This window comes from Numenius arquata, chromosome 18 (genome assembly GCF_964106895.1).
Source record: "Numenius arquata chromosome 18, bNumArq3.hap1.1, whole genome shotgun sequence".
NCBI classification, from domain to species: domain Eukaryota; kingdom Metazoa; phylum Chordata; class Aves; order Charadriiformes; family Scolopacidae; genus Numenius; species Numenius arquata.
Window position 1 is genome coordinate 1,253,558 of NC_133593.1, and position 23,202 is coordinate 1,276,759.

Consider the following 23,202-nt stretch of genomic DNA (forward strand, 5'->3'; position numbering starts at 1 on the left):
TGAGGGTGGCAGAGCCCTGGAAGAGGCTGCCCGGAGAGGGTGTGGAGCTTCCTTCTCTGGAGATATTCAAACCCACGTGAACGCGTTCCTGTCCAAGCTGCTCTGGGTGACCCTTCTCTGGCAGGGGGTTTGACTGGATGATCTCCAGAGGTCCCTTCCAACCCCCACCATTCTGTTTTGTGTTGCTGCTGTGTCTGCACTCAGGTCCTTACCCCATGGTCTGACCTAACTAAAGGAGCAGGTTACCCTCCTCTATGTTCAGCTGTGTGCTCTGCAGCCACCTTGTTTTCATCTGATCACCTTTAATCCTGGCTGGCAAAGCTCCTGTCCAACACCCTACCCATGAGATCAGCCTGCTCTTACAGCAGGACCACTGGTGTGGATGGTCACTGCAGTGGTTTTGGAGCCACCTGAGTCACGTTGTTGGGCAAACAGGAGTGGAGAAGGCTTCAAGGTGCTTCATCACTTCTGCCTGTTTGCCTGCAGGGTGAAGAAAAGAGCTGGGCTTTCTTTCCCTCTGATGTTTGACTGTTCTGGACTGAAAGGTGAACAACAGATCTCCTTCTCTGCAAAGGAGAACAGCAGAAGATGGGGTGCATTGTACCCCCCAAAGCCTGGGGGGTTGTGGTTGTGTAAGCAAAGTGTACATAAGCAGTGTGATGATGTAGATATAATCCCACAGCATTCAAAGTGATGCTTGATACCATAGTACATGATGTTGGGAGTTAAATTCGGACCCAAAGGGAGACAGGCAGGGTTGAGGTGGGTTCATATCATTAATTACTGCTGTTGCTATTCTCTTCCATGCACTCTATGTGCTGATCTCCACTTGGACAAAAACTCCTGCCAGTGTGTAACTGGCCTTCAGTCCAGCCCAAGCAGTTGTGGTGTTCACACAGCACTTGTGACCTGTGAATTTTCCCCGAAAGACTTGATATTTTTCATTAAAAGTAATTTCTTGTGTTCCTTTGAGAATGAAGCGTATTGAAGAATCTGCTTGGCGTGTGGGTAGGGCTTAGCTTTTCTTTTTTTTTATTCAAAACCCCAGTGTGTTGGGTTAAAAAGCCAAAGACCAGGTCCTGCTCGGAGCAAATAAACAAAAAAATATTACAAGATGCTGCAAAGCATCTGCCAGAAAATGAGGCTCTTCTCAGCGGGATTTCCTGGTTAAATACTTGAGATAAATGACGTTCATTTAAAATGAATGTAGCTAATCCCCTGTTGCTCCGGGGAGGCTCATGGGGTGGAGTGGATAGAGATTTAGATTCTTGCAGGGCTTAATACTTGTTCTCATTTACATGAGTATCTTACAGCGGCGTAACTCTGTGGGACCCTATTCTCTTATTTAAGCCAATAGAAATTAGCCTTGATTACCCTCACGTAAAACCCAAGTCAAGGAAGAATCAGTCGTGTGGTTATTAAATACGCATCAATTTTATTTATTGCCTGTTTTAATGCCATAATGTCACTGTCACAGTTGTACGAAGTTGATTGTTACATTTAAGATTTAGAAGATGCAACTCATCTTTTTGCGATGATACCCTCTTTTTGTTTTAATAGCCAGGCGCTTGTGGGGTTGTGCAGTATTTTGCCATTTATATTCCTTCTTAATCCAAAGGGGTAAAAGGGTTTTGAAGCAAAATGTAAGTGAAGAGCTCATTCAGAGCTACACGAGTGGGATGTGGTGTGGGGTCCCATTAGTGTGAGGGCAGGTGAGGGCAAAGGAACCCGGGATGGACCTTTGGTCACTGCATGACGGAGCGTCTGGGCACGGTCGTGCCTTTAACTGTGGCTGCGTCCACGTGTCTGTCGCGGATGGAGCCATGGACTTCACTCACAGAGACAAGCAGCCATGTGCTCATTGATATAAAACAGGGATTTAACAAAGTTTGATGGTAAACGTGACAGTGGTTTAACAAGATTTGATGGCACAGCACACTTGGTCATTTACTGCATGGAGGACAGGGTCAGACGGAGCTGTCAGGGCAACCGTCCCATTGAGTTGAGGTTCAGAAAGGACCCCCCTGGCTTCCTAAACGCCTTCTCAGAGAGGAGTCTGGGTGTGGCTGGATCTGATCCTAGTCCCAGACCTGGTCAACGGTTTGTGTCTAAAGGATTATATATGCACAATGAATCCTTTATATCACTTAGCTAAGATTTCAAAGTTTAGCCTGCTGTTAGTCACTTGCTGAGATCTGTTGCAGCAAGGAATCTCTCAACCTCGAGGAGTAACCTTGGGAGGTGTCTCTGCTCAAGAGGAGATCCTGGTTGCAGCCCCTCCTGTGCAGCAGAGCTCCAAGGGCTCTTGGGCTGTTGACTATTGATGGGGGTAAGATGATTGATTCACAGTCATATTTGCACATTGACCACCAGCATTGCTCATGTTAGCCTTTGGCTACTGTGTTATCTGTCTCCCCTAAAACCACCCTTGAGCTGGGTGCAGCCATCATGACCAGATGATGACCACCACGGGTTGTTTATGGCTTGGGCACGTTACAGGAGATAAAGACCAGGTTGGCGCCTGGGAGGGGAGCAGACGGTCACAGCATCCTCCCCACACTGCCAGTAGCTTTAAGGTTCGGATACAAGTGGGTGCGTCAAGGCCTCAGCCTCGCAAACCGGGCTTTGCATCCCAGGGCTGCTTCTGCAATGGTGGGGGAGATCTGGTGGCTCTGGTCAGAGCCACGAGTGGAAGGACATCCCTGGGGAACTGATCTGTATTTGCTAAAGTGAAGCTTCATCTCGCAGTTCTCAATAGCAATGTGGCTTTCTGGCTGCTTCTCTCCATCTGTTTTAATTTAAGCAGAAAGAGGGGGAAAAAAAGCCTTCCTGGCTTGTCCTTCCTTGGAGGGCCGGTCATACCATGGTGGTCTCTGAGGACAGGACCCGGGCAGAGCAGAGATGGGTCGTGGTACTGCACAGAATTTCCTCAAGCCTTCAGGAAATCAGTTTTTGGCCACTTGAAAGCACTTGTACCCGATAATTGTTCTGCAGCTCTGGCTCCAGTGCAGCACCCTTGCGCCGAGCTCCTGGTGGTGGATGGACCCGATGTCCGGCCGAGCAAAGGACGATGTTCTGGGACGGCAAGTCCCGCTCTGGGCATCAGAAGCTTTGCTACAAAATTGAAATGAACGAGTAAATGTCTGTAGGGAAGGACCAGAGCAAAGCACCTGTCCCAGTCTGCTCAGTCTTGTCGTATTAAACAGTAAAGATTATTTAAGTGCTTAAAATGAGGAAAATGAGTTCAGCTTTAATGAGTTTTTAATTGCATGCAGCAAGAGGCGATTGCCCCCACCTGTCAAAAAGCTATTCAGAGTCTTGCTGCCATTCCAACCCGCATTTAAATGAAGTTAAAAAATCTTCTGTCCTAGTGCCTGCTATAAAATAAACCCAAACAATGTATAATTTCCATGCCCTCAAAAAAAATTGACCACCTAATGTCCTCCAAACTGTGAGCCATGTGTCCAAGGGTGAGATGTGAGACATGGATGTTCCAGGGTGGGCAGGGAGGTGGTGGTGGGGCTGACCAGTGCTGCAGCACCTTCCCCATCGTGCTGGGGAGCTGCAGGGCCCTTGGGCACCACGAATCACAGAATGGTGGGGGTTGGAAGGGTCCGCTGGAGATCATCCAGTCAAACCCCCTGCCAGAGCAGGGTCACCCAGAGCAGCTTGGTCCAGATGGGTTTGAATGTCTCCAGAGAAGGAAGCTCCACACCCTCTCTGGGCAGCCTCTTCCAGGGCTCTGCCACCCTCACAGCAAAGAAGTTCTTCCTCATGTTGAGATGGAATTTCTTGTGTTCCAGTTTGTGCCCATTGCCCCTTGTCCTGTCCCTGGGCACCACTGAGAAGAGTCTGGCCCCATCCTCTTGCCACCTGCCCTTTAGCTATTGCTCAGCATCGATGAGATGCCCTCTCAGTCTGCTCTTCTCCAGCTGAACAGCCCCAGATCCCTCAGCCTTCCCTCAGCAGAGAGATGCTCCAGTCCCTTGGATCATCTTTGTAGCCTCTGCTGGACTCTCTCCCGTGGTTCCCTTTCCTTCTTGAACTGGGGAGCCCAGAACTGGACCCAGTGGTCCAGTTGTGGCCTCCCCAGGGCAGAGCAGAGGGGGAGGATGACCTCCCTTGACCTGCTGGCCATGCTCTTTTGAATGCCTCCCTGGAGACCATTGGCCTTCTTGGCCACCCCAGGGCTCTGACTCTGCTGGATAAATCCCAGTGGCCCAGGACTGATGTGGAAAGCTGCCTCCAGCTGGGTCCCGAGCAGCCTCTGCTGAAAACTCCCCCTTCCCTTATGTCACCTGTGGGTGAGGGAGACGGGGACCCAGCTGGCTATTTCTGTGGATCCAGCTAAAGGTGACAAGTTGGTAATAGACCTGTCTGAGGAGTTGGGCTTGACATCAGTGGGGTTTCCATGCTGTGAGTACACAGTAGGGCTCGATAACAAGTTTCACTGCAAACACAGGTGAATGATTACATCTTGAATTTCTGAGTGACTCTGCCACACGCGTCCCTCGAACTGTCAGTGTGGGCTGCGAACTGTCCAGGGCTGTGGTTTGATACAAATATGTTTCGGAAATCAAGGAGGAATTATTGCAGTCCAGCACGTGGGTGCAAACGTAAGCCCGATCAAAATCCATGCTAAAATGGACTGTTCTCATCTACTTTTTTGTGTTTCAATAAAAGTTAGTATCCAAAATAAGCAGGAAGCACAGGGCATGGACATTGCATTAGGCTTGTCAGGCTGTTAGATATGACCAAGGGAAACTCTAGAAAATACAGAGGGTGTGGAGGCTGGTTGTGTGTGATGGGCCAGTGTTGCTGTGCCCCACTAACAGGCTGTCAATAATGGCTTTCTGTCTGTGGCTCCGGGTCCTTGCTCACGGGAGAAGGACTGGCACCATCTACCATGTTCTGCAGCAGGGGAAACTGAGGCAGGGTAGGAGTGTCCCAAGCTGAAAATTCACTTCCTGCCTTCCAGTTGAAGTATTTCTGCTCCTCCCTCCCCTGGATGCACAAATCCAGGCTGGACGGAGAATGGCTGGAGAGCAACCCTGATGGGGGCGTTGGTGGATGAGAAGCTCAACATGACCCAGCAACGTGCACTGGCAGCCCAGAAAGCCCCCCCGCATCCTGGGCTGCATCCCCAGCAGCGTGGCCAGCAGGATGACCGGGGGGATTCTGCCCCTCTGCTCTGCTCTGGGGAGACCCCCCCCATTGCTGCCTCCAGCTCTGGGGCCACCAACAGCAGAAGGACATGGAGCTGTTGGAGCGGGGCCAGAGGAGGCCACGGAGATGCTGGGAGGGCTGGAGCCCCTCTGCTGTGAGGACAGGCTGAGAGAGTTGGGGGGGTTCAGCCTGGAGAAGAGAAGGCTCCGGGGAGACCTTAGAGCCCCTTCCAGTCCCTGAAGGGGCTCCAGGAAAGCTGGGGAGGGACTCTGGATCAGGGAGGGGAGCCATAGGAGGAGGGGGAAGGGTTTGACACTGAAAGAGGGGAGATTGAGCTGAGATCTGGGGAAGAAATTCTTTGCTGTGAGGGTGGTGAGAGCCTGGCCCAGGTTGCCCAGAGAAGCTGTGGCTGCCCCATCCCTGGAGGGGTTCAAGGCCAGGTTGGATGGGGCTTTGAGCAACCTGGTGTGGTGGGAGGTGTCCCTGCCCAGGGCAGGGGGTGGGACTGGATGGTCCTTAAGGTCCTTTCCAACCCAAAGCATTCTATGATTCCCACCTTGCTCTTTGCAATCTCTCTCTAACAGGGTGTAAGGAGCCGGGGGTGAGTGATTTAGCAGTGTCCGTGTCTCTCGGTATCTGTATGGCTCACGTTGAAGAGCTGGAATGACAAGCTGCGTCTGCATTTCAGAGTTTCACTTTTCCAGGAGGATTTCCTCTGGCTTTCAGGGAGTCGCTGGAGATTCATGGGCTGCTGTAGCACCGATGTGCGTGTAGCTGTCTGTGTGGTGCGTCTGAGAGCTGGGGTTAAAGACTGGGGTGATGCATAACTAACCATTTCCATTCCTGCTTTTCAGATTTCACTGTCACAAATAAACCCATGTCCTTTGTTAAATCGACTTGAAAACCATAATTAAAAACAACCAACGAGCCTGAATCCACTCCAGCAAGGAGCAGACGTGCATGAGAGCTTGTGTACAGAATTTGGAGAGTGCTGATGCTCGGATCATAACTGTTTTTATTGCAGGGAGTGCGATCTGTCAACGTGTCCTTTGGGGCTTTTTATATGTGTCTTGGGTCAGGGCTGCCCCGCTTCTTGAACAGCGGCTCTGTCACTCAGGAGCTTGGCACACGCTTTGTTCTTCTGTTAATTCACACGAGCCTCAATTAAACAAATTTATAATTTGCGGGCTAGAAGTTAAGAGAATTCTCTTGTTCGGTAATTAGGTTGGGAAGCCTGGAGTGTCAGAGTTGAGAAACAAAGCGCTGTCATATTTCCTTCCCTGCTTATCTTTCCTTCATGGCCCTGCGGATTAAAATGGTTGCTGGCTGCCGAGATTTCCGGCTGGGAGGCAGGTCACGGCGGAAGAAATGGGCTGGTTGTGCTTCGCGCTGCGGCACGAGGCATTGCTTAGATCCAGTTGTGCTGGCTCGGCTCCGGCACGGCAGAGCATGCCCGACACAGTGGCTCTGGACCCCGCTCCATCACCAAGAACAGCCCCGATGCTTTTCAAAAGCCTTCCGCATTTCAAGGTATTGGGCCAAAGCTGCGTGGCATGATTAGGATGCTAAAAGCAACCTTATTAAAGACTAATTAAGAGGCGGCCTCATTGATGCTACTGCAGGAAGTTGGTGTAAGAGCTTAGGGTGTACAATAGAATGGTTTCCTTTTTTTGATACTTGATGTCTTAATAACTGTCTTCTTGTATTATGGAAAAATATAACATGACCGCCCTAATCAACTGCTCGCATTTTTTAAGTGGTATCAGCGCTGTTAATTAACTCAAGTTTTAAGAAGTTGGGGAAGTTGAAAGCTGATGTGCTTTCATTCGGTGTGCTGCTAAGCTGATTTTCATTGATTTGTGCTTGTGAATTAATCAGCCATCCGAGCACTTAGTTATTCCATTTGCCTCTGCGCTTTCTTTGCTTGTAAATGATATCTTTGAAGTTTATTAAAAGAATGAGTCATGTTGTAGCTTCCTAAGAATTTTCCCCCTCTGTAGTCATACATTTTTCATGCTGCTCAAATCATAATCTGGATAATGAACGTGGGGAAAATATTGCTATATGGAGCCGCATCTATACAGCTGAGCTCGGGAGATACAGGTGCTATTACTTGCGTGGTTGGCTGCTCTAATATAAGAACGTTTAAAATCTTTTTCAGCCTTTCAGAGCCAGGCTGAAAAATTAATGTACTTCCCTGTTTCTCACTCCCCCGACTCGTCTGCAGGTGTGCACAGCTGACCTGGTTCCACGTCGCTCGGAGTTAGGGCGCGTGGCTCCGATAGCCTTTGCTCGAGCAGATTGATCGAGGAGGTCCCTCATAAATTTACCAGCGAGAAAGTAATTGCTTCCAAAACTTGTACAGTTTCTAATTAGCGCGAGTCTGTTTCTTTTGTAGCCCTGTTGAAGTGCTGCATCGTTCACCTTGCCCTAATTCCAAGTGTTTGCAAAGGACCTGTCTCTGTTTATTGCTGGACGTGACCCGTTCAGCTTTAATGGAGCTGAGTTAGGTCCTGGGGATGCAGCGTAGGCTGGGACCGGGTGCCGTAAACATAGCGTGGATGCAAATGCCATTTAAAAGAAGTAGAAATGTTCTTCACAGAAGAAAAACATGAGAATGCAAAACATAATCATCCATAAAATTGCGTGTGCTCTGTTTTAAAGGCCGGCACTTGATGGGATTTTGTGACTGGAATAAAATAGCTCAGCCAAAGAGCAAAGGTGATGGAACCACCTGGAGAGGCAGAGAGGAGTTGGCTTTCGTCTAGAAGAAAAGCCAAGTTCCTTGAGTGAATTTGCCCTTTTGGGTGCCGGCGGGTTTGTGACCTGTGGTGTGATACCACAGATTAAACCAGCTGGATGAGCCTTTAATGAATTTTATCTGGAAAGAAAGAAATAAGCAAAAATAAATCTCAGTAAGCCACATGCTGCTGAGCTAATTTATGAGAATTTTACTGAAGTAATTAAAGATGGAGCAAGGCAATAGTGAAATCAAGGTCATGGCTAAGACTAAATCAGTAAGTCAGAAGGTTCAAGTGATCAAACCCCCAGATTAAGGGCAGCTGGTCTCACAAGGATGAGGCTGAAGGTGGTTGGAGTGGGGTGTAGGAGAACTTGGGGGGCTGCCGTCACTGACAGGTGGTGGTTTGGGGCACGGAGCTGGCTCTGCAGGGGTGGCTCTTGCAGTGACCCAGAGAACCTCAGCTCCTGTTCCAAGTAAATCACCCAAACCAGCAGCGCTCATGCCTTGGCTTTGGGTCAGGCACAGCAGGAACATGGGTCTTGCTCTGATGTTCTCTCCTTCGGTGCCTTTGCTGTATTGGGTGGTGGGGAAGGGAGCTGGAGCAAGAACCCAGTTCTTAATGACTTAATGCAATTAAATCTGAGATGAAGGTGTCTTCTTTGAACGATGCCACTTCTAAATTAGCAACTGATTGTGAGTGTGCTTCCAGAAAACAATCAGAAAAGCTGTTTCCCAAAGCCTCCTGCTCCTGCCCGTTCACACGGGTGACCCACAGAGCTTTGCAGACCCACGTGTGGTGGGACAGGTCTCTCCATGCTCTGCCCAGGGGATGCTTGTAGGCCTGGTCACACCAGTACCTGTGCTGGGTACTTCCCACCCGTTGGACTAGGAGTTTTTTTGGGTGCAGATACACCGTTCCAGCACTGCGTGACCTTTACTATTGCCAAGTCAGGGGAGATGAGGAGCCATGGGGGCTCTTGGGGCGCGTGAGTGATGGTGCTGGCCTTTTGGCTGGAGAGCCACAATCAGGGCAAATCCATCTTATAAATAAAATCCCTTGACGTTCCCTGTGGACATTCGCTGTGGGCCAATTGCTTCAGCTCTTGGTGTTTTACAAAGCAGCACGGACTCTTCATGCAGTGGCAGAGTTATAGGAACTCCTCGGTTGTTCTGGTGGCCTTTGACCGAAACAACACAAGCTGCTGTTTAATGTCATCAAGTCAATCCCTACTCATCAGTAAACAATAAGAGTTTCTACAGCACCAGCTGGATTTTCACCCTCCTTCTGCACGTGCAGGAGATACAGTCAGAGATGGACTGTTTTCCAAACAGTTCTCAGTATTTACTGAATTAATTTAAGCAGAAGATAGTAAGAGTGAGATGAGCTGGAGGGAGTTTTTAAAAACGCCTTTATATTTTGGGGTCCTCACTCGTGTACTCAGTCCTGGAAAACAATCTGTGTGTTTACTGCCTGTGTTTGCACCACCTTTACTGTGCCAATGTTATTTCTGTATCTAGCTCATGGCCCTCGATATCCAGGGGGATACTGAGTTTGGACAAGTGACCCCAATCTCCATTTTTATTTATTTTTTTTTTTCAAACATGGATCTGGATTGCTGAGTAACCAGCAGTCACTGTAGCTGTTTTCTCCTGTAGGTGAGGTCTGGAGGGAAAAGCAGGGAGGAGGATGCTCAGTGTCTTCACAGAATCACAGACTGGTGAGGGTGGGAAGGGACCTCTGGAGATCATCCCATCCAACCCCCTGTCAGAGCAGGGTCACCCAGAGCAGCTTGGACAGGAACGCATTCACGTGGGTTTGAATGTCTCCAGAGAAGGAAGCTCCACACCCTCTCTGGGCAGCCTCTTCCAGGGCTCTGCCACCCTCAAAGGAAAGAAGTTCTTCCTCATGTTGAGATGGAATTTCTTGTGTGGAATTTCTTTTTATGCCCGTTGCCCCTGTCGCCGGGCACCACTGAGAAGAGTCTGGCCCCATCCTCTTGCCACCCGCCCTTTAGCTATTGCTCAACATTGATGAGATCCCCTCTCAGTCTGCTCTTCTCCAGCTGAACAGCCCCAGATCCCTCAGCCTTTCCTCAGCAGAGAGATGCTCCAGTCCCTGAGCATCTCCAAAGCCTCCACTGGACTCTCTTCAGTAGTTCTTTGTCCTTCTTGAACTGGGGAGCCCAGCACTGGATGCAGGACTTCAGATGTGTCCTCCCCAGGGCAGAGCAGAGTGGGGGGATGACCTCCCTCAACCTGCTGGCACCTCCTGCACCCCAGGAGATCTTAAGACCCCAGTCTTCCTTAAGATGCTCCCACCCACCCAGCAGGCATGTGAGCAGCCGGCAGATCTCCAGGCCAGCAGAGCTGCCCACACTGACCCAGAGAATTGCAGAAGAATCCTGAAGACTGGTGACTTGTGTTTCTTTAGCTGGATGGAGAAGGTTGAGCAGAGTTCTCTACCTGGTTTCTAGAAGCGCTTGGCCACCTGAGGTTTCATGTTCATCCTTTCACACCAGCGTCGAGGGTCGTAGTGGCACCTCAAACAGTGCCCACCTTGAGTCAGTGGGACAGCTGGAGCGGGGCTAGCAGTGAAACAACTCTCATGGTCCATGTTGTGAGCCATGTTGTGAACCATGTTGTGACCATGGTCCATGGTCATGTTGTGGACCATGAGCTGCGAGCTCATTGCTGAGCTACCAGGGTAATTCTGCCTCCTGCAGAGTGGATGAAAAAAGAAAGCAGCAGCACCTTCCCCCAGCCTTGGAATTCCCTTATGGTTTCAAAGTCTTGTCCTAACTGGGAGTCGGAGGAGCTGGAGAGGAGCAGAGCAGAGGTGAAGCAGGATGCATTAGGAAGAGGAGATTTTGGCAGTGCCATGATGCTATCCAGGGCGGCCATCCTTCCTCCTGTCCTTCCTCTCCCACAGCTTCCCCCACGGCGAATGTGCAAATCCTTGTCTCCCTTTTTCCAGGCTGTCAAGAGGGTAAGAGCATGTCCCTCCCTCCCAGAGGCACCCACGGCATCATTGGGTGCTTGGCTACTGCAGAAGAACAGCTTAGGCGAGCAGTGGGGCAAAGCACAGCCCTGCTTTCTCTGGGGAAACTCTCCTTTTGTCCCCAGGGAAGATGCTTCGTCCCCATGGAGTTGTTTCTGGTTTAGCAAATACCTAATGGTGAATTTGCATGGTCCAGTGTCACATCAGACGTTCCTTTCTCCACCTTTAAAGTCCAATTCCATCCCTCTGGTTTGAATCGAAAATTAGCACGTGTCTTCCGGAGACCTCAAGGTTTACAGACAACCTCTGCTTTGTTCTGCTTTTCTACTATTTAATTTTTTTTTAGTGTTTTTGTTCTTCGGGGTCTAAAGAATCATGCACTTCAGGCATGCACAGAAGAGAAGGATGATTTGCACGCTTAGAGATATTTTCCTCCCCCCTTTTCTTTGGAAGGAAAGCTGCTTAAAAGAAATCTGCTGTTTCTCTAGGGTCAAGTTGATATTACCTTGCCAGCATCTGCATCTGTACCTTCTAGGGAGCCACATCTCTTTTTTCCTATAAAATGACCAGAAATCGAGGAAGAACCTTGAGACCTCAAGATCCAAACAATCATATGACGAGAACTGAGCGTTTTACTTAAAACCTCCAATATTATTGGTATTCCAGGTACCCCAGGTTACAGTTACCTGGGTCTCATTCCATGGGCAACATGGGAAAGACAGAAAACAGGTTTCGGAGTGCAGGGACTGTCTTTTCACCTTGAGTGCCAAAATGGTCTTGATCTGGGGCAGTTACAGCACTCATCTACAGCTAAAATAGGTGGTTTTAATTCTCCAGTAATTAAATTGAACAGCTGGAAGCGGGGAGAGCCAGCACTGTATGGTTGGGGGAGCTTGCCCAGGCACGGCTAGGGAGGAGGACATGAAGGATGGTTTTACAAGGGGCTGGATGAGATCTGCATGGGTAGAAGAGGACAGAGGCAGAAATCACAGCCTTAGCTTAGAAGGACAGTTATCTCTAGAAGTGTCACACTGACTCGTTGTGTTGGTTGTTTACAAGACTTTTTTCCAGGCATACCACGCTTCAAAGCAAGGTGACCTTCTCAAAGGTCCCTTGATAGCTCAGGAGCATGAGGACCCTCCATTTGAATGCTTTTAAAACCATTTTCCCAGGATAAAGACTAACCTGTGCTTTACTGCCGGGGAAGCCTGGGCACACAGTGGTTTGGTGATGTGTCACTGAGGGAGAGCCAATTTTTGATACTTTCTCCGAATTTGTTGCCTTTCCGTGAGATACAGTGCGAAGAGAAGAGAAGCCTGGAGAAGAGAAGGCTCTGGGGAGACCTTAGAGCCTCTTCCAGTCCCTAAAGGGGCTCCAGGAAAGCTGGGGAGGGACTCTGGATCAGGGAGGGGAGCCATAGGAGGAGGGGGAAGGGTTTGACACTGAAAGAGGGGAGATTGAGATGAGATCTGGGGAAGAAATTCTTTGCTGTGAGGGTGGTGAGAGCCTGGCCCAGGTTGCCCAGAGAAGCTGTGGCTGCCCCATCCCTGGAGGGGTTCAAGGTCAGGTTGGACGGGGCTCTGAGCAACCTGGTGTGGTGGGAGGTGTCCCTGCCCAGGGCAGGGGGTGGCACTGGATGGTCCTTAAGGTCCTTTCCAACCCAAACCATTCTGTGATTCTAAGAGGGGGCAAAGCAGACCGTTTTGGGGTGTGCCGTGGCTGACGTGCCAGCGCTGCCCTGAACTTTGGGAAGAGTTGAGCTGATGATGACTGTTTCCATCTTTCTTCTCAGGGCGTGACGTACTGCGGCGAAAGCTCGGCCAGCAACCTCACCATGGCCAACGTCCCCTGGCACGAGGAGGTGATCGGCTTCGTCCAGGAGCTGGCAGACCTCATCCCCGACTATGAAATCGCATGTGAGCATGAGCACTCAAACTGCCTCCTGCTAGCTCACAAGAAGGTGAGGTTGTGCCAGGGTGTGACACCAGGCACCGTATCTTCTCCTTGGAAGTGTTGCACAACTGCCTTGTCCCAACACATTGTCTCTCTGGAGTTAGCTGGGTGCTTTTTGGGGGAAAAAACATGCGTGACGTGTATTGTCACGGGCGGAGTGATTAACTTCACTCGTAAGAGAGAAGTACTGAAATACTTATTAAGGTGAAACAGTGGTTTAACAAAGTCAGTAGTAAATATGACAGTGTTTTATGAGATTTGATATCAAGGCACACTCTGTTATTTACTGCACAGAGGACAGGGTCAGACAGAGCTGTCAGGGAGACCCTCCCGTTGAGTCACGAGGTTCAGAAAGGACCCCCTGGCTTCCTAAACTCCTTCTCAGAGAGGAGTCCAGGTGCGGCTGGATCCAATCCTAGTCCCAGACTTGGTCAACGGTTTATGTCTAAAGGCTTATATGTGTGCAATCAACCCTTTATATTACTTAGCTAAGATTTCAAAGTTTAGCATGCTATTAGTCACTTACCGAGAATCTGTTGCGGCAAGGAATCTCTCAACCTTGAGGAGTAGAACCTTAAGCGAGTGTCTTCACAAAAGGGGAGATCCTGGCGTGCAGCCGCTGCCACACAGGAGAGCTCCAAGGGCTCTGGGGCTGTCCACTGTTTATAGAGTAAGATAATTGACCTATAGCCATATTCTCATGGGAACAAAATATCTAGGTCCCCACTCCGGACAGTGTTTTGGCTGCGTTGCCAGCCATCCCCCAAAGTCCAGGTGCACCTTATCGCAACTGATGTTGTGATGGCCATGGTGGCCATGGCCTGAGCAGGAGCCGGGGCCGGGGACAAAGCCTGGGGGCGGGGGGAAGAGGGGGAAAACCAGGGAGAGCACACTGCCACCAATTGTAGAGAGCAGGAGATTTGTTACTGAGGTCACTGCGGGTGGCAGCTCATCGTGGTAACTCACAGCCATCCAGGCAAGATGCGTTTAAAGGCTCCAGGAGGAGCTCAGAGCAGTATCTCCTGTGCTTTGCCAGCGAGTTCTGTCTTGTTTCTGTTTTTTCATGATGGTTTTCAGCAGCATATACAGCTCAGGAAGGAAGTTACACCACAACAGGTTAGGGCCATGGTGGTCCTCTCCTGGATCTCTACAATACGTATCAAAACTGTAGACCTCCTTCCTTTCAACCAGAGTTGAAATAATGTATTATTCTTCCTTTGGAGAAATAATTTTGGCAAAATACATCGATAGGTGGATGTTAACAGAGGATGCTTCCCTTTTGAACTGCAACTGCCTTTGCCCTGGACAAATGAAGCAGCTGGAACAATTTCATGCCTTCTCCACCCTAACGATGGAGCAGAGGTGGTGGTGCTGCTTCTGACACCAGTCCGGCATCCCTTCCATGGCTGGAGCTCTCCCCAGGCCAGGCGTGTCTCGGCAGCCTCTGTGCGTGTGAAATGCTGTGTTTGAAACTTGGGTTCCTTCATAAATACCATCAACACAATTTGAAACACAACTGAAGTGCCAAAAAGAAATTATTAATTTTAAAGGAAGTGGGATGCAAAAAATATCAAGTGCAATTTTGCTTTCTGAGCTCCAGAAAAGTTTAATAGAAAGATAATAAAAATGTATAATAACATGCTGGCTAGGCAACTGATGGAGCAGCTACTTACTATGCTAATTGTGATGATTTTGCTCTTTGCATATTCTTGGCTTTTGTTTGCTGAAGACACGAGCGCTCTCGCATCCTGCGTTTAAACGGGAGCTGGGGCTTTCTCTGCGGGGTGGCTCGGGGTCCGCCCAGGGAATAACGGGTTAAAATCAGTGTTTGCAAAAGAGCAGAAATGCTTTAGATCAGTGTCTGATTTGAATCTCGTTGTTGAAAACTTCTGCCCAGTTACAAAACTGTTGCTTCCTTCTGCAGTTTGCGGCTTTAGGGGAGCAGCTGCAAAGGAGCGGATGGAAGCGGGATACCTGGCACTAGTTCCATTTTAACTCACCTTAAAGTTCCTTTATTTACACTCTCAGTCTCGGTTGTTGCCACTGGCAACTGGACCTCAGCAAATCCTTGAATGCAAAATATTCTTTTCCATTCTAAGGTGAAGGGCCCCGGGAAGGAAAAGAAACAGATTGTCACCTAACTTATTGATGCTTAATTTTAGCAACACCATTAGTAACGGGAATAGATTGATACCGGCCCAGGAGGAATTCAACAGCTGCTCTGCTTTCCAAAGCCATTAGGAGAGGGCGTCTTTTGGAAACAATCTATACTCGGTACTAAAATAACTAATAAAAAAATAAATTTATTTCTATTACATTTAATTCCAAATTTCGGGCTCCAGTGGAGAATAAAACTTGTCAGTGTATATTATTTGCAGAAAACCCGCGCTCTGGGAACAATCAAACTGTAGTGAGTAATTGCAAAATCAAAGGTATCTTTAAAAAGTTAAGGAGTTGCAGGAAGAAGGTAATAAAAATCATTAGGAAAAGTGTTTTATTTCATATTGTTCTGCTAGGTCTGAGTTTTAAGGTGTTTGAAAAGTTCTTAAAATTAATAATTTAACTATTGAAATGCAGGCCTGTACGAAAGAGTCTGGAAATGTCAGAGAAATAACGCATCTTGCTTGTAGCCTCTGCTCCTTGATTGATGGAGAACCATTGGTTGGCACCTGCTTACTTGATGAATTATAGTTTAGGACTTAGGCTCTGAAGTCTCCTAAGGCCAAGGATTTAGGTAGAAAAAGGGATTTTAGGTGAGGAAACTGCGGTTTGTATGTCCGGTGTTGTTTTTCTTTTCTCGGGGAATCAAGAGGTGATACAGAGATAGGAACTGTCACGTTTTTGGGGTACTTCAGTGTCTTAAAAATCTCCTGTCAGGCTTCCTGACGCATCCTGGGCTGCATCAAGAGAAGTGTGGCCAGCAGGTCGCGGGAGGTGATTCTACCCCTCTACTCTGCACTCATGAGACCCCACCTGGAGCACTGTGTCCAGCTCTGGAGTCCTCAACACAGAAGGACATGGACCTGTTGGAATGGGTCCAGCGGAGGGCCACAAAGATGATCAGAGGGCTGGAGCACCTCCCCCTGTGAAGACAGACAGAGAGAGCTGGGGTTGTTCAGCCTGGAGAAGAGAAGGCTCCGGGGAGACCTCATAGCAGCCTTCCAATATCTGAAGGGAGCCTACAGGAGAGCTGGAGAGGGACTCTTTGTCAGGAAGTGTAGTGACAGGACAAGGGGGAATGGTTTTAAACTGGAAGAGGGGAGATGTAGATTAGATATTAGGAGGAAATTCTTTATTGTGAGGGTGGTGAGGCACTGGCCCAGGTTGCCCAGGGAAGCTGTGGCTGCCCCATTCCTGGAGGGGTTCAAGGCCAGGCTGGATGGGGCTTTGAGCAACCTGGTGTGGTGGGAGGTGTCCCTGCCCAGGGCAGGGGGGTTGGAACTCGATGATCTTTAAGGTCCCTTCCAACTCTAATCATTCTATGATTCTATGATTCCGAGTCTCTTCCCACACACCCCCCTTGTTTTTTTCATTCCTCCTGACCAGCAGAGTGTTCCGGGTGTCTGAGTGTCCGTCGGCAGGTACAGGCGAGGTGCTGTGAGCACCATCAGGGCTCGGTGAGTCTCGGGCAGTGAGATGCGCTTCACCTCAGAGAGCTTTGCCTGCAGCAGCTTAAAAAGTCTCATAAGCTTAAGCCTTACAGCAAAATGTTTGTTTTCCAGTTACCCTTCACAGAGCCCTGAAAAATGACACAGGGAACTCCTGCTCCCCGCTCACCGTGACCTGAAAAACTGTCGGTTACTGGTATTTCCACAGCAGCTTTACTGGTGTTTCCCTTGGGCTCCCACGGGTGGGAGAGCTCTTTGTCCCTGTCTCTTCTGCATCCTCTGCCCAGCTTTCCCGTCCCTCCACGTGCTGGTTTCCATCTCTCTTTACGAGGTGTCTGGCGTGTTCTGGCTCCATCCTCTCTGATTCTTTTCTTTAGCAATAGTACAAAATTCTTGAGTAATTATATTTGCTTTGTAGCAAGTCTTATGAACATCACGGTACAAAAAAATCTAAGGTATTACAGTGCTTTTGAACTAATTGGCTGAGATATTGAGACAGCAGCAACTTTATAATTTAACAGCTAATTCAAGTAACCTTTTCCAGAGAGAAACCTTAGGCGGCTGCTTTTCCTGGGCTGTAACAATAAATGTATCCTCGAGACGGCCGTGACAAGGGCCTAAGCAGGGGAACGTGCTGCAGATGCCTCGCTGGAAAGGGTTTTTTGAATGAAAGTTTGCATCTTGGTAATTTCTAGAATAAAACCCTCTGCCCCGCTTTGTTGAATTCTCTTTACGTGTGTGTTTACCACCCACCCCGTTGTGTGGAAACGCTTGCCTGCCAATTACCTCCTACTGCCTTCATTTAAACATCTACCTTGCTTTCCCAAGTGGGTTGTTTTCCAGCCACGTTCTCCCTCTTGCTCTACGGTCGTGAGGTTCCCGTTAGTGGTGTTCGTACCGCCTGCTGCTGCTCGGGCTGGTCCTCGAGTGAGCACCCCTGCCTCTCCCTGGGGTGCTGGGGTTGGTTTCCGTATCGATTAGCCATGTGTAGCACAGGGAATAGGCCTCAAATCCCATCCCTTTTTGCTCCCTTTGGAGGTTTCGGTTAACAGGGTGAAATGAATGGCTGATGAGCTGAGAAAAGTGGCTGCCATCATCCTTTTTTGCCTTAATAAATGGATACACCTGGTTTCCACAAGCAGATCCAAGTCCGTACCCTGGATCCAGATGTTCCCTCCTGGTGTGGCTGCAGCCCTGTGTCCTGGATCTCCCTGATCTCACCAGTTGCGTTATTTCCCTGGTGGCTGTGGTCCGGGTTAGCCTTGTGTTCCCTGGCATCGCAGGGGGAACCTGGCATCCACGAAAAGACCCAAAGCGGCTGTTTTTAGGAAAGTCCCTGTAATTATTCCATTTCCCATGCCCTCAGCACCGCATTTTGGCTGTGCAGGGTACCACCAAGGCACGTGTCGTGGGTAGTTTGAACTGAAATGAGTTGGGGGAAGATAGTAGCCCTGGTCAACAGTGCTCATTGCTCCTCATCGACCAAGCAATTTTCCCAGCAAAGAGGAAATCGGCCCTTTCCTTCCTGCTGGGTTTTCCAGCGCTGCCCGAGTCTGTGCCGTGGGGGACGCGAAGGCTTCACGTGGACCCCGGCTGCGCTTGCAGAAGGCTCGAGAGGTTGGGTGAAAGGCGTTGAAGTTGTTCCATGCTGAGCATTTCATCTATATTTAGGGAGGAAAAGGAAGCACTTAACTACCAGCTGCAGATCGACGAACAAGGGTTATATTAGAGAAAAATAGTCCATCACATTTTATTTCCTTCCTGCCTCGCGGATCCCTTGGAGAGCGTTTGCTGTCCTTGGCACCCAGCATCCCACATCCAGAATTTGGACCACTCTCCGCTTGCTTACCCGTCCCAGTTACCCCGTGCCTGTGAGAGCGCTACAGTGCGAGGGGGAAACACACTTGGGCTGCTGCTTCGTGTCAGGAGGTCACCAAAAAGCTGCACCGTCCCCTTATCTGCAGCAGATGCAGGGGCTGGGGTCACTCCCAGCTGGGGACGAGGTGTCTCAGTAGCCCAAGACCAGCCTCAGTGCAGGCAAGAGGATGAAATTTTATGTTTCCTGAAAGGTTTTATTTTTTTTTCCCGTTGTCTCCTTCCAGATAGGAAGGTGGCTCTGCTGTGCTTGATCTGTTAGTTATTAAAAGAAGATCACAGTTGGGCTAAAGTAATCCATTTTTCATCCGTCGGAATTAAAACTGTCTGGATGTGGCCCTGGTTTCATTGGCAGATGAGATGTTCTGCTCCGCAGTGGGTAAGGATTAAAAAAAAATACAAATTAGCAATAATGAATCTTTTCTTTAGAATAACTCAGGCAATATGAGGTGTAACGAACAGAAGGTAAGGACTTGGGGAGGAGCGGTCCCATGGGCCACACACGGGTCAGGGCAGCCTTGGTTCATTGTCCCCATTTTTATTTCATATATTTCGTATTGGAAAACACAAGAGCAGATCCCATTTCCAGGCGTTCTAGTTGTTGCTTTGGAAGGTGTGTCACTACTTTACTCTGTCTGATTGCTAATGAGCACTTATTTAAGTCACTGAATGTATAACTCTGAGGCTACTTTTTGTTTCTGTCTAAAATGGATGGAAGCCTTTGGTGCCATTAACTGTTCAGAGATAAATTGAGGGGTTTAAAGCTCAGTTATTCCCAGGGCTGGGTGTCCCTCTACAGGTTTTTTTAGCCCCATGGACATGGGCTGTGGTGAGACTCTCACCTCTGCGTGCCTGGTGCCCTGTTTCACTGCTTATTGCCTTGTATTGCACGCATTTGTAATTAATAACCAGCTTAATCTTCATTTCTTCCCCCTAAACCCTGAGGTTACAACTGGTAATTAAAAAGAAAAGTTTTTTAGCTTTTTAACAAGCACTATGATCCTGTTAAGATAAATTAATCTACAATATTTCTTCGTCTTTTCTTGAGTGACTCCAGTTCAGTCACTTCCACTGTCGAACAAAGGGAGCCTTAAATAATTGTCAGCCTTAATTAGATGAGAAACTCTGTGTAATAACTCAATGAATTATTTGTTTGGCTTGGAGAGCTTCGTACTGGCAGGTGGCGAAAATAGTCATAGCGGTTGCGTAATGTAAGTGCTTTGCACTCCCGTTATATATGATCTGTTTTAATAATCTGTGTGAAAGCGTAAAAGCCGTTTTGTTTATTGCACTGATGGGCTGTCTTCAAATTTAAATTAAGGAGCTCCAGATTGGAGCTACCAAGATCATTTTTCCAGCTGCTTTTTTGATGTTGAGCCCAGAGAAGTGGCTGACGGTGGAGACCAGTGGTAGAAAACCAGTAGCCGAAGGCTGCTGCATGGCAAATCTGGGGTGGTGACTAATTCCCAGGTGACACGTTTGCCATGAGATACCCTCTACTCAGCCATCCCCTGTTCCGGGTACCAGCATTTTCCAAGCCAAGTGTTTTGGGGCCAGTCTTGTTTAATATCTTTATTGATGATCTAGATAAGGGGGTTGAGTGCACCCTCAGTAAGTTTGCAGATGACACCAAACTAGGTGGGAGTGTTGATCTGCTGGAGGGTCGGCAGGCTCTACAGAGGGACCTGGACAGGTTGGATCGATGGGCCAAGGCCAATGGGATGAGGTTCAATAAGGCCAAGTGCTCGGTCCTGCATTTCGGTCACAACAACCCCAGGCAACGCTACAGGCTCGGGTAAGAGCGGCTGGAAAGCTGCCCAGCAGAAAAGGACCTGGGGGTGTTGGTGGACAGCCGGCTTAACGTGAGCCAGCAGTGTGCCCAGGTGGCCAAGAAGGCCAACGGCATCCTGGCCTGTATCAGGAACAGCGTGGCCAGCAGGAGCAGGGCAGTGATGGTGCCTCTGTACTGGGCACTGGTGAGGCCTCACCTCGAGGGCTGTGTTCAGTTCTGGGCCCCTCACTACAGGAAGGACATTGAGCTGCTGGAGCGTGTCCAGAGGAGAGCCACCAAGCTGGTGAGGGGTCTGGAGAACAAGTCATACAAGGAGAGGCTGAGGGAACTGGGCATGTTTAGTTTGGAGAAGAGGAGGCTGAGGGGGGACCTCATTGCCCTCTACAACTCCCTGAAAGGAGGGTGTAGAGAGGTGGGTGTTGGCCTCTTCTCCCAAGGGAACAATGACAGGACCAGAGGAAATGGTCTGAAGTTGGGGCAGGGGAGGTTTAGATTAGATATCAGGAAGAATGACTTTCCTGAGAGGGTGGTCAGGCACTGGAACAGCCTGCCCAGGGAGGTGGTGGAGTCGCCATCCCTGGAGGTATTTAAGAAGCGTGTAGACATGGCACTTCAGAGCATGCTCTAGTGCCCGAGACTGTTGGTTTGTGTCTGTTTGTGGGTGGGTGGGTGTGTGGTTGTTTGTTTTGGTTTGGTTTTGGTGTTGTTGGTTGTTTTTGTTGTTTTTTTTTGTTGGTTGGACTTGATGATCTCAAAGGTCCCTTCCAACCAAGAAGATTCTGTGATTCTGTGACCTTGGGAAGTGAAGTGGAGTGGGAAGATGTGATTTTATTTTTCAGAAGGGGGATGGTAAATGTAAAAGCGCACAAGTCAGAGTGGGATGAACTTACCTTCTTGCAGGGCTCGGCTGCTGTGGTATTTAAATTCCTGCTGCCCGCAGGAGCCCGGCTGCACCATCCAGACAGGTCAGGAGACTCCTGTCCAGTATAGAAAATCCAGATGTGTGCCTCACCCACCCACTCTGTGCATGTGGTTCAGAGTGAATCTCCGCAGGCTTTGGGCTCTTCCTTCAGGACCGATGCGCTGCGGCAGCCCCCAAGTCTCTTCGGTGACAAGGAAAATGTAAGAAGAAATAAAAGGGTGTTTAACCCCTGCCCAGCGGCGTGGCCAGGGTATAAAGTAGCTGGGAAGGATTTCTTTTTGTATTCTGAGATTAATCACTGCAGATTGAGGAAACTTGCAGTGTTTTGATGTTGCTGAATTGTTCCAGCTGCTGCCGGGGGTGCTAAGGAGAAGAGTGTTTCTGCTTTCGACCTTTTATTTTTTTTTCTCAAAATACTCTTAATTTAAGCCCTGTAGTCTGCCTGTGTGGGACGAGTGGTCTTCAGTGAGCCCATGGGCCGTGAGCTCACTCGACCTGAGCAGGAGGCTGCGCGGGTGCTTGAAAGCAAGTTTGTGCGTCTCAGGACCATAGATGTGTAAGCTTGGAATTAAAAATAAATACATCTGCTTAAGACCTACGCGCAAAGCCACACTCCACCTCCCCAGGACAATGCTTTTCCTTAATAGCAAAAGAATATATTTAAGCTCAGCACAGAAAGTATCTCAAGGAAAGCCACTGAAGAACATACGGAGGATATCCTGCTGGCTTCTCCAAAGATAATTCAAAGATAAGTTTTCTCAGGAAAGAATATAAATGGAGTGTAGTAGTGGGGTTTTTTAAATCCTTCTGTGTGTTTAAATGCTCAGGCAGTGCAGGGACTGGAACGTTTGCAGGCTCTGAATGCATTGCTTCCTTAAAAAAAAAAAAAAAAAAAAGAAGAAATCTTTGTACGTTAAATGATTTTGTTATTTTTATTTTTTATATTTTTTGGAAAGCAAACCCCTGCCTGTAACACCGAGTGCATCTCGCAGCCCTGGGCACCAAAGGCACAGGCACCAGCGTAGGGTGTGATTTTGGGGTTGGATTTGGGTCTGTTTGGGGGTTGGTTTGGGGATGGTTTGGGGATGGTTTGGGGTCAGTCTGGGGGTGGCAGCCAGGGCAGGGGCCATGCAGATGGTGCTGGAGCCAGGGATCGGGGCACCCAACAGCACGGAGCCCCTGCACGAGCTCCCAGCTTGTGTTCTCGGCCGGGATTTTAACCCTTGGGCAGGGAGAAGACTTGATAATTTCTCAATGTCAAAGAGAAGAGCTGGCAGTTGGGTTTAATTTGGTTTTCGGGATGGGACATAAAAGTGTGGACTGGGAAGCACCAGACCTGCTGGCCTTGTAAAAGCCGAGCTGCTGAGACTTGCTTTTGCGAAATGTTCCTTTAATGTCACACACTGTGTGCAAACCAACATAAGTGTCGACTGAAACATTTGGCAAAACCAGGTTCTGAAACGCTGGAAATCCGAACCAGAAGAGCCGTCAGAGGAGCAGTGGCCTCTCCCCGCCCTCCTGTACGGTGCTACACCAGTTTCTGTGCCTCCCCACCACTGAAGCACGTCCTGTTTTCCCAGTTACCACTGAGCGATTTATTTTTGTGTGTGTGATCTTTAAAATGATGCATAAAACTTCTGTATTTAACCATTAGACCCCGTGCATCTGCCGGGGGAAGAATCCATTTCTTGGGCTCCTAAACCTTCTCCATCTCAAGTACTAGAAGAGAAGCTGTTGCAGGATCCAAAGCTCCTCATCTCCCCGGCTCCGTGGGGACGGCGTGGGGCGGCACAGCCCCTCGGAGAGGGGTTTCCCCATGGGTCCTGTCCCCCCTGGGGACAGATTCTGTCCTTGCAGCCCAAGGTTTGCTCCGCAAGGAGCCGCAGCAGCCTTTGCCGCACTGCTCTGCTCCATTCTCTTAACGCTGCCCACACTATTTAGTCCTTTCCTGAAAATACATTAATTTTATTTTTTTTTTTTTAGAGAAAGAGCAGAGTGAATGGGTGAAGAGGAGCCTCCTCGTTTCAGTGTGTTTTTCTGTGAAGAAAATATAACATTATCCGTGTTAGGACAAACTAATTGATTTTTGGCTGACTTCCATTTTTCAGTGTTAGCGCTTCATGTGTCACCGTCTCTGCCTCTCTT

At 49.0% G+C, this 23,202-nt stretch overlaps 1 protein-coding gene across 1 annotated transcript in view; it reads left to right on the forward strand.

Moving 5' to 3' along the window:
- Positions 1-23,202, forward strand: part of LOC141473244 (S-adenosyl-L-methionine-dependent tRNA 4-demethylwyosine synthase TYW1-like) — a 125,448-nt gene that overhangs the window by 96,507 nt on the left and 5,739 nt on the right. Inside the window, exon 15 of the mRNA XM_074160656.1 lies at positions 12,700-12,867. Within this exon, the coding sequence (XP_074016757.1) occupies positions 12,700-12,867 (168 nt within the window). The remainder of the gene's footprint in view (positions 1-12,699; positions 12,868-23,202) is intronic.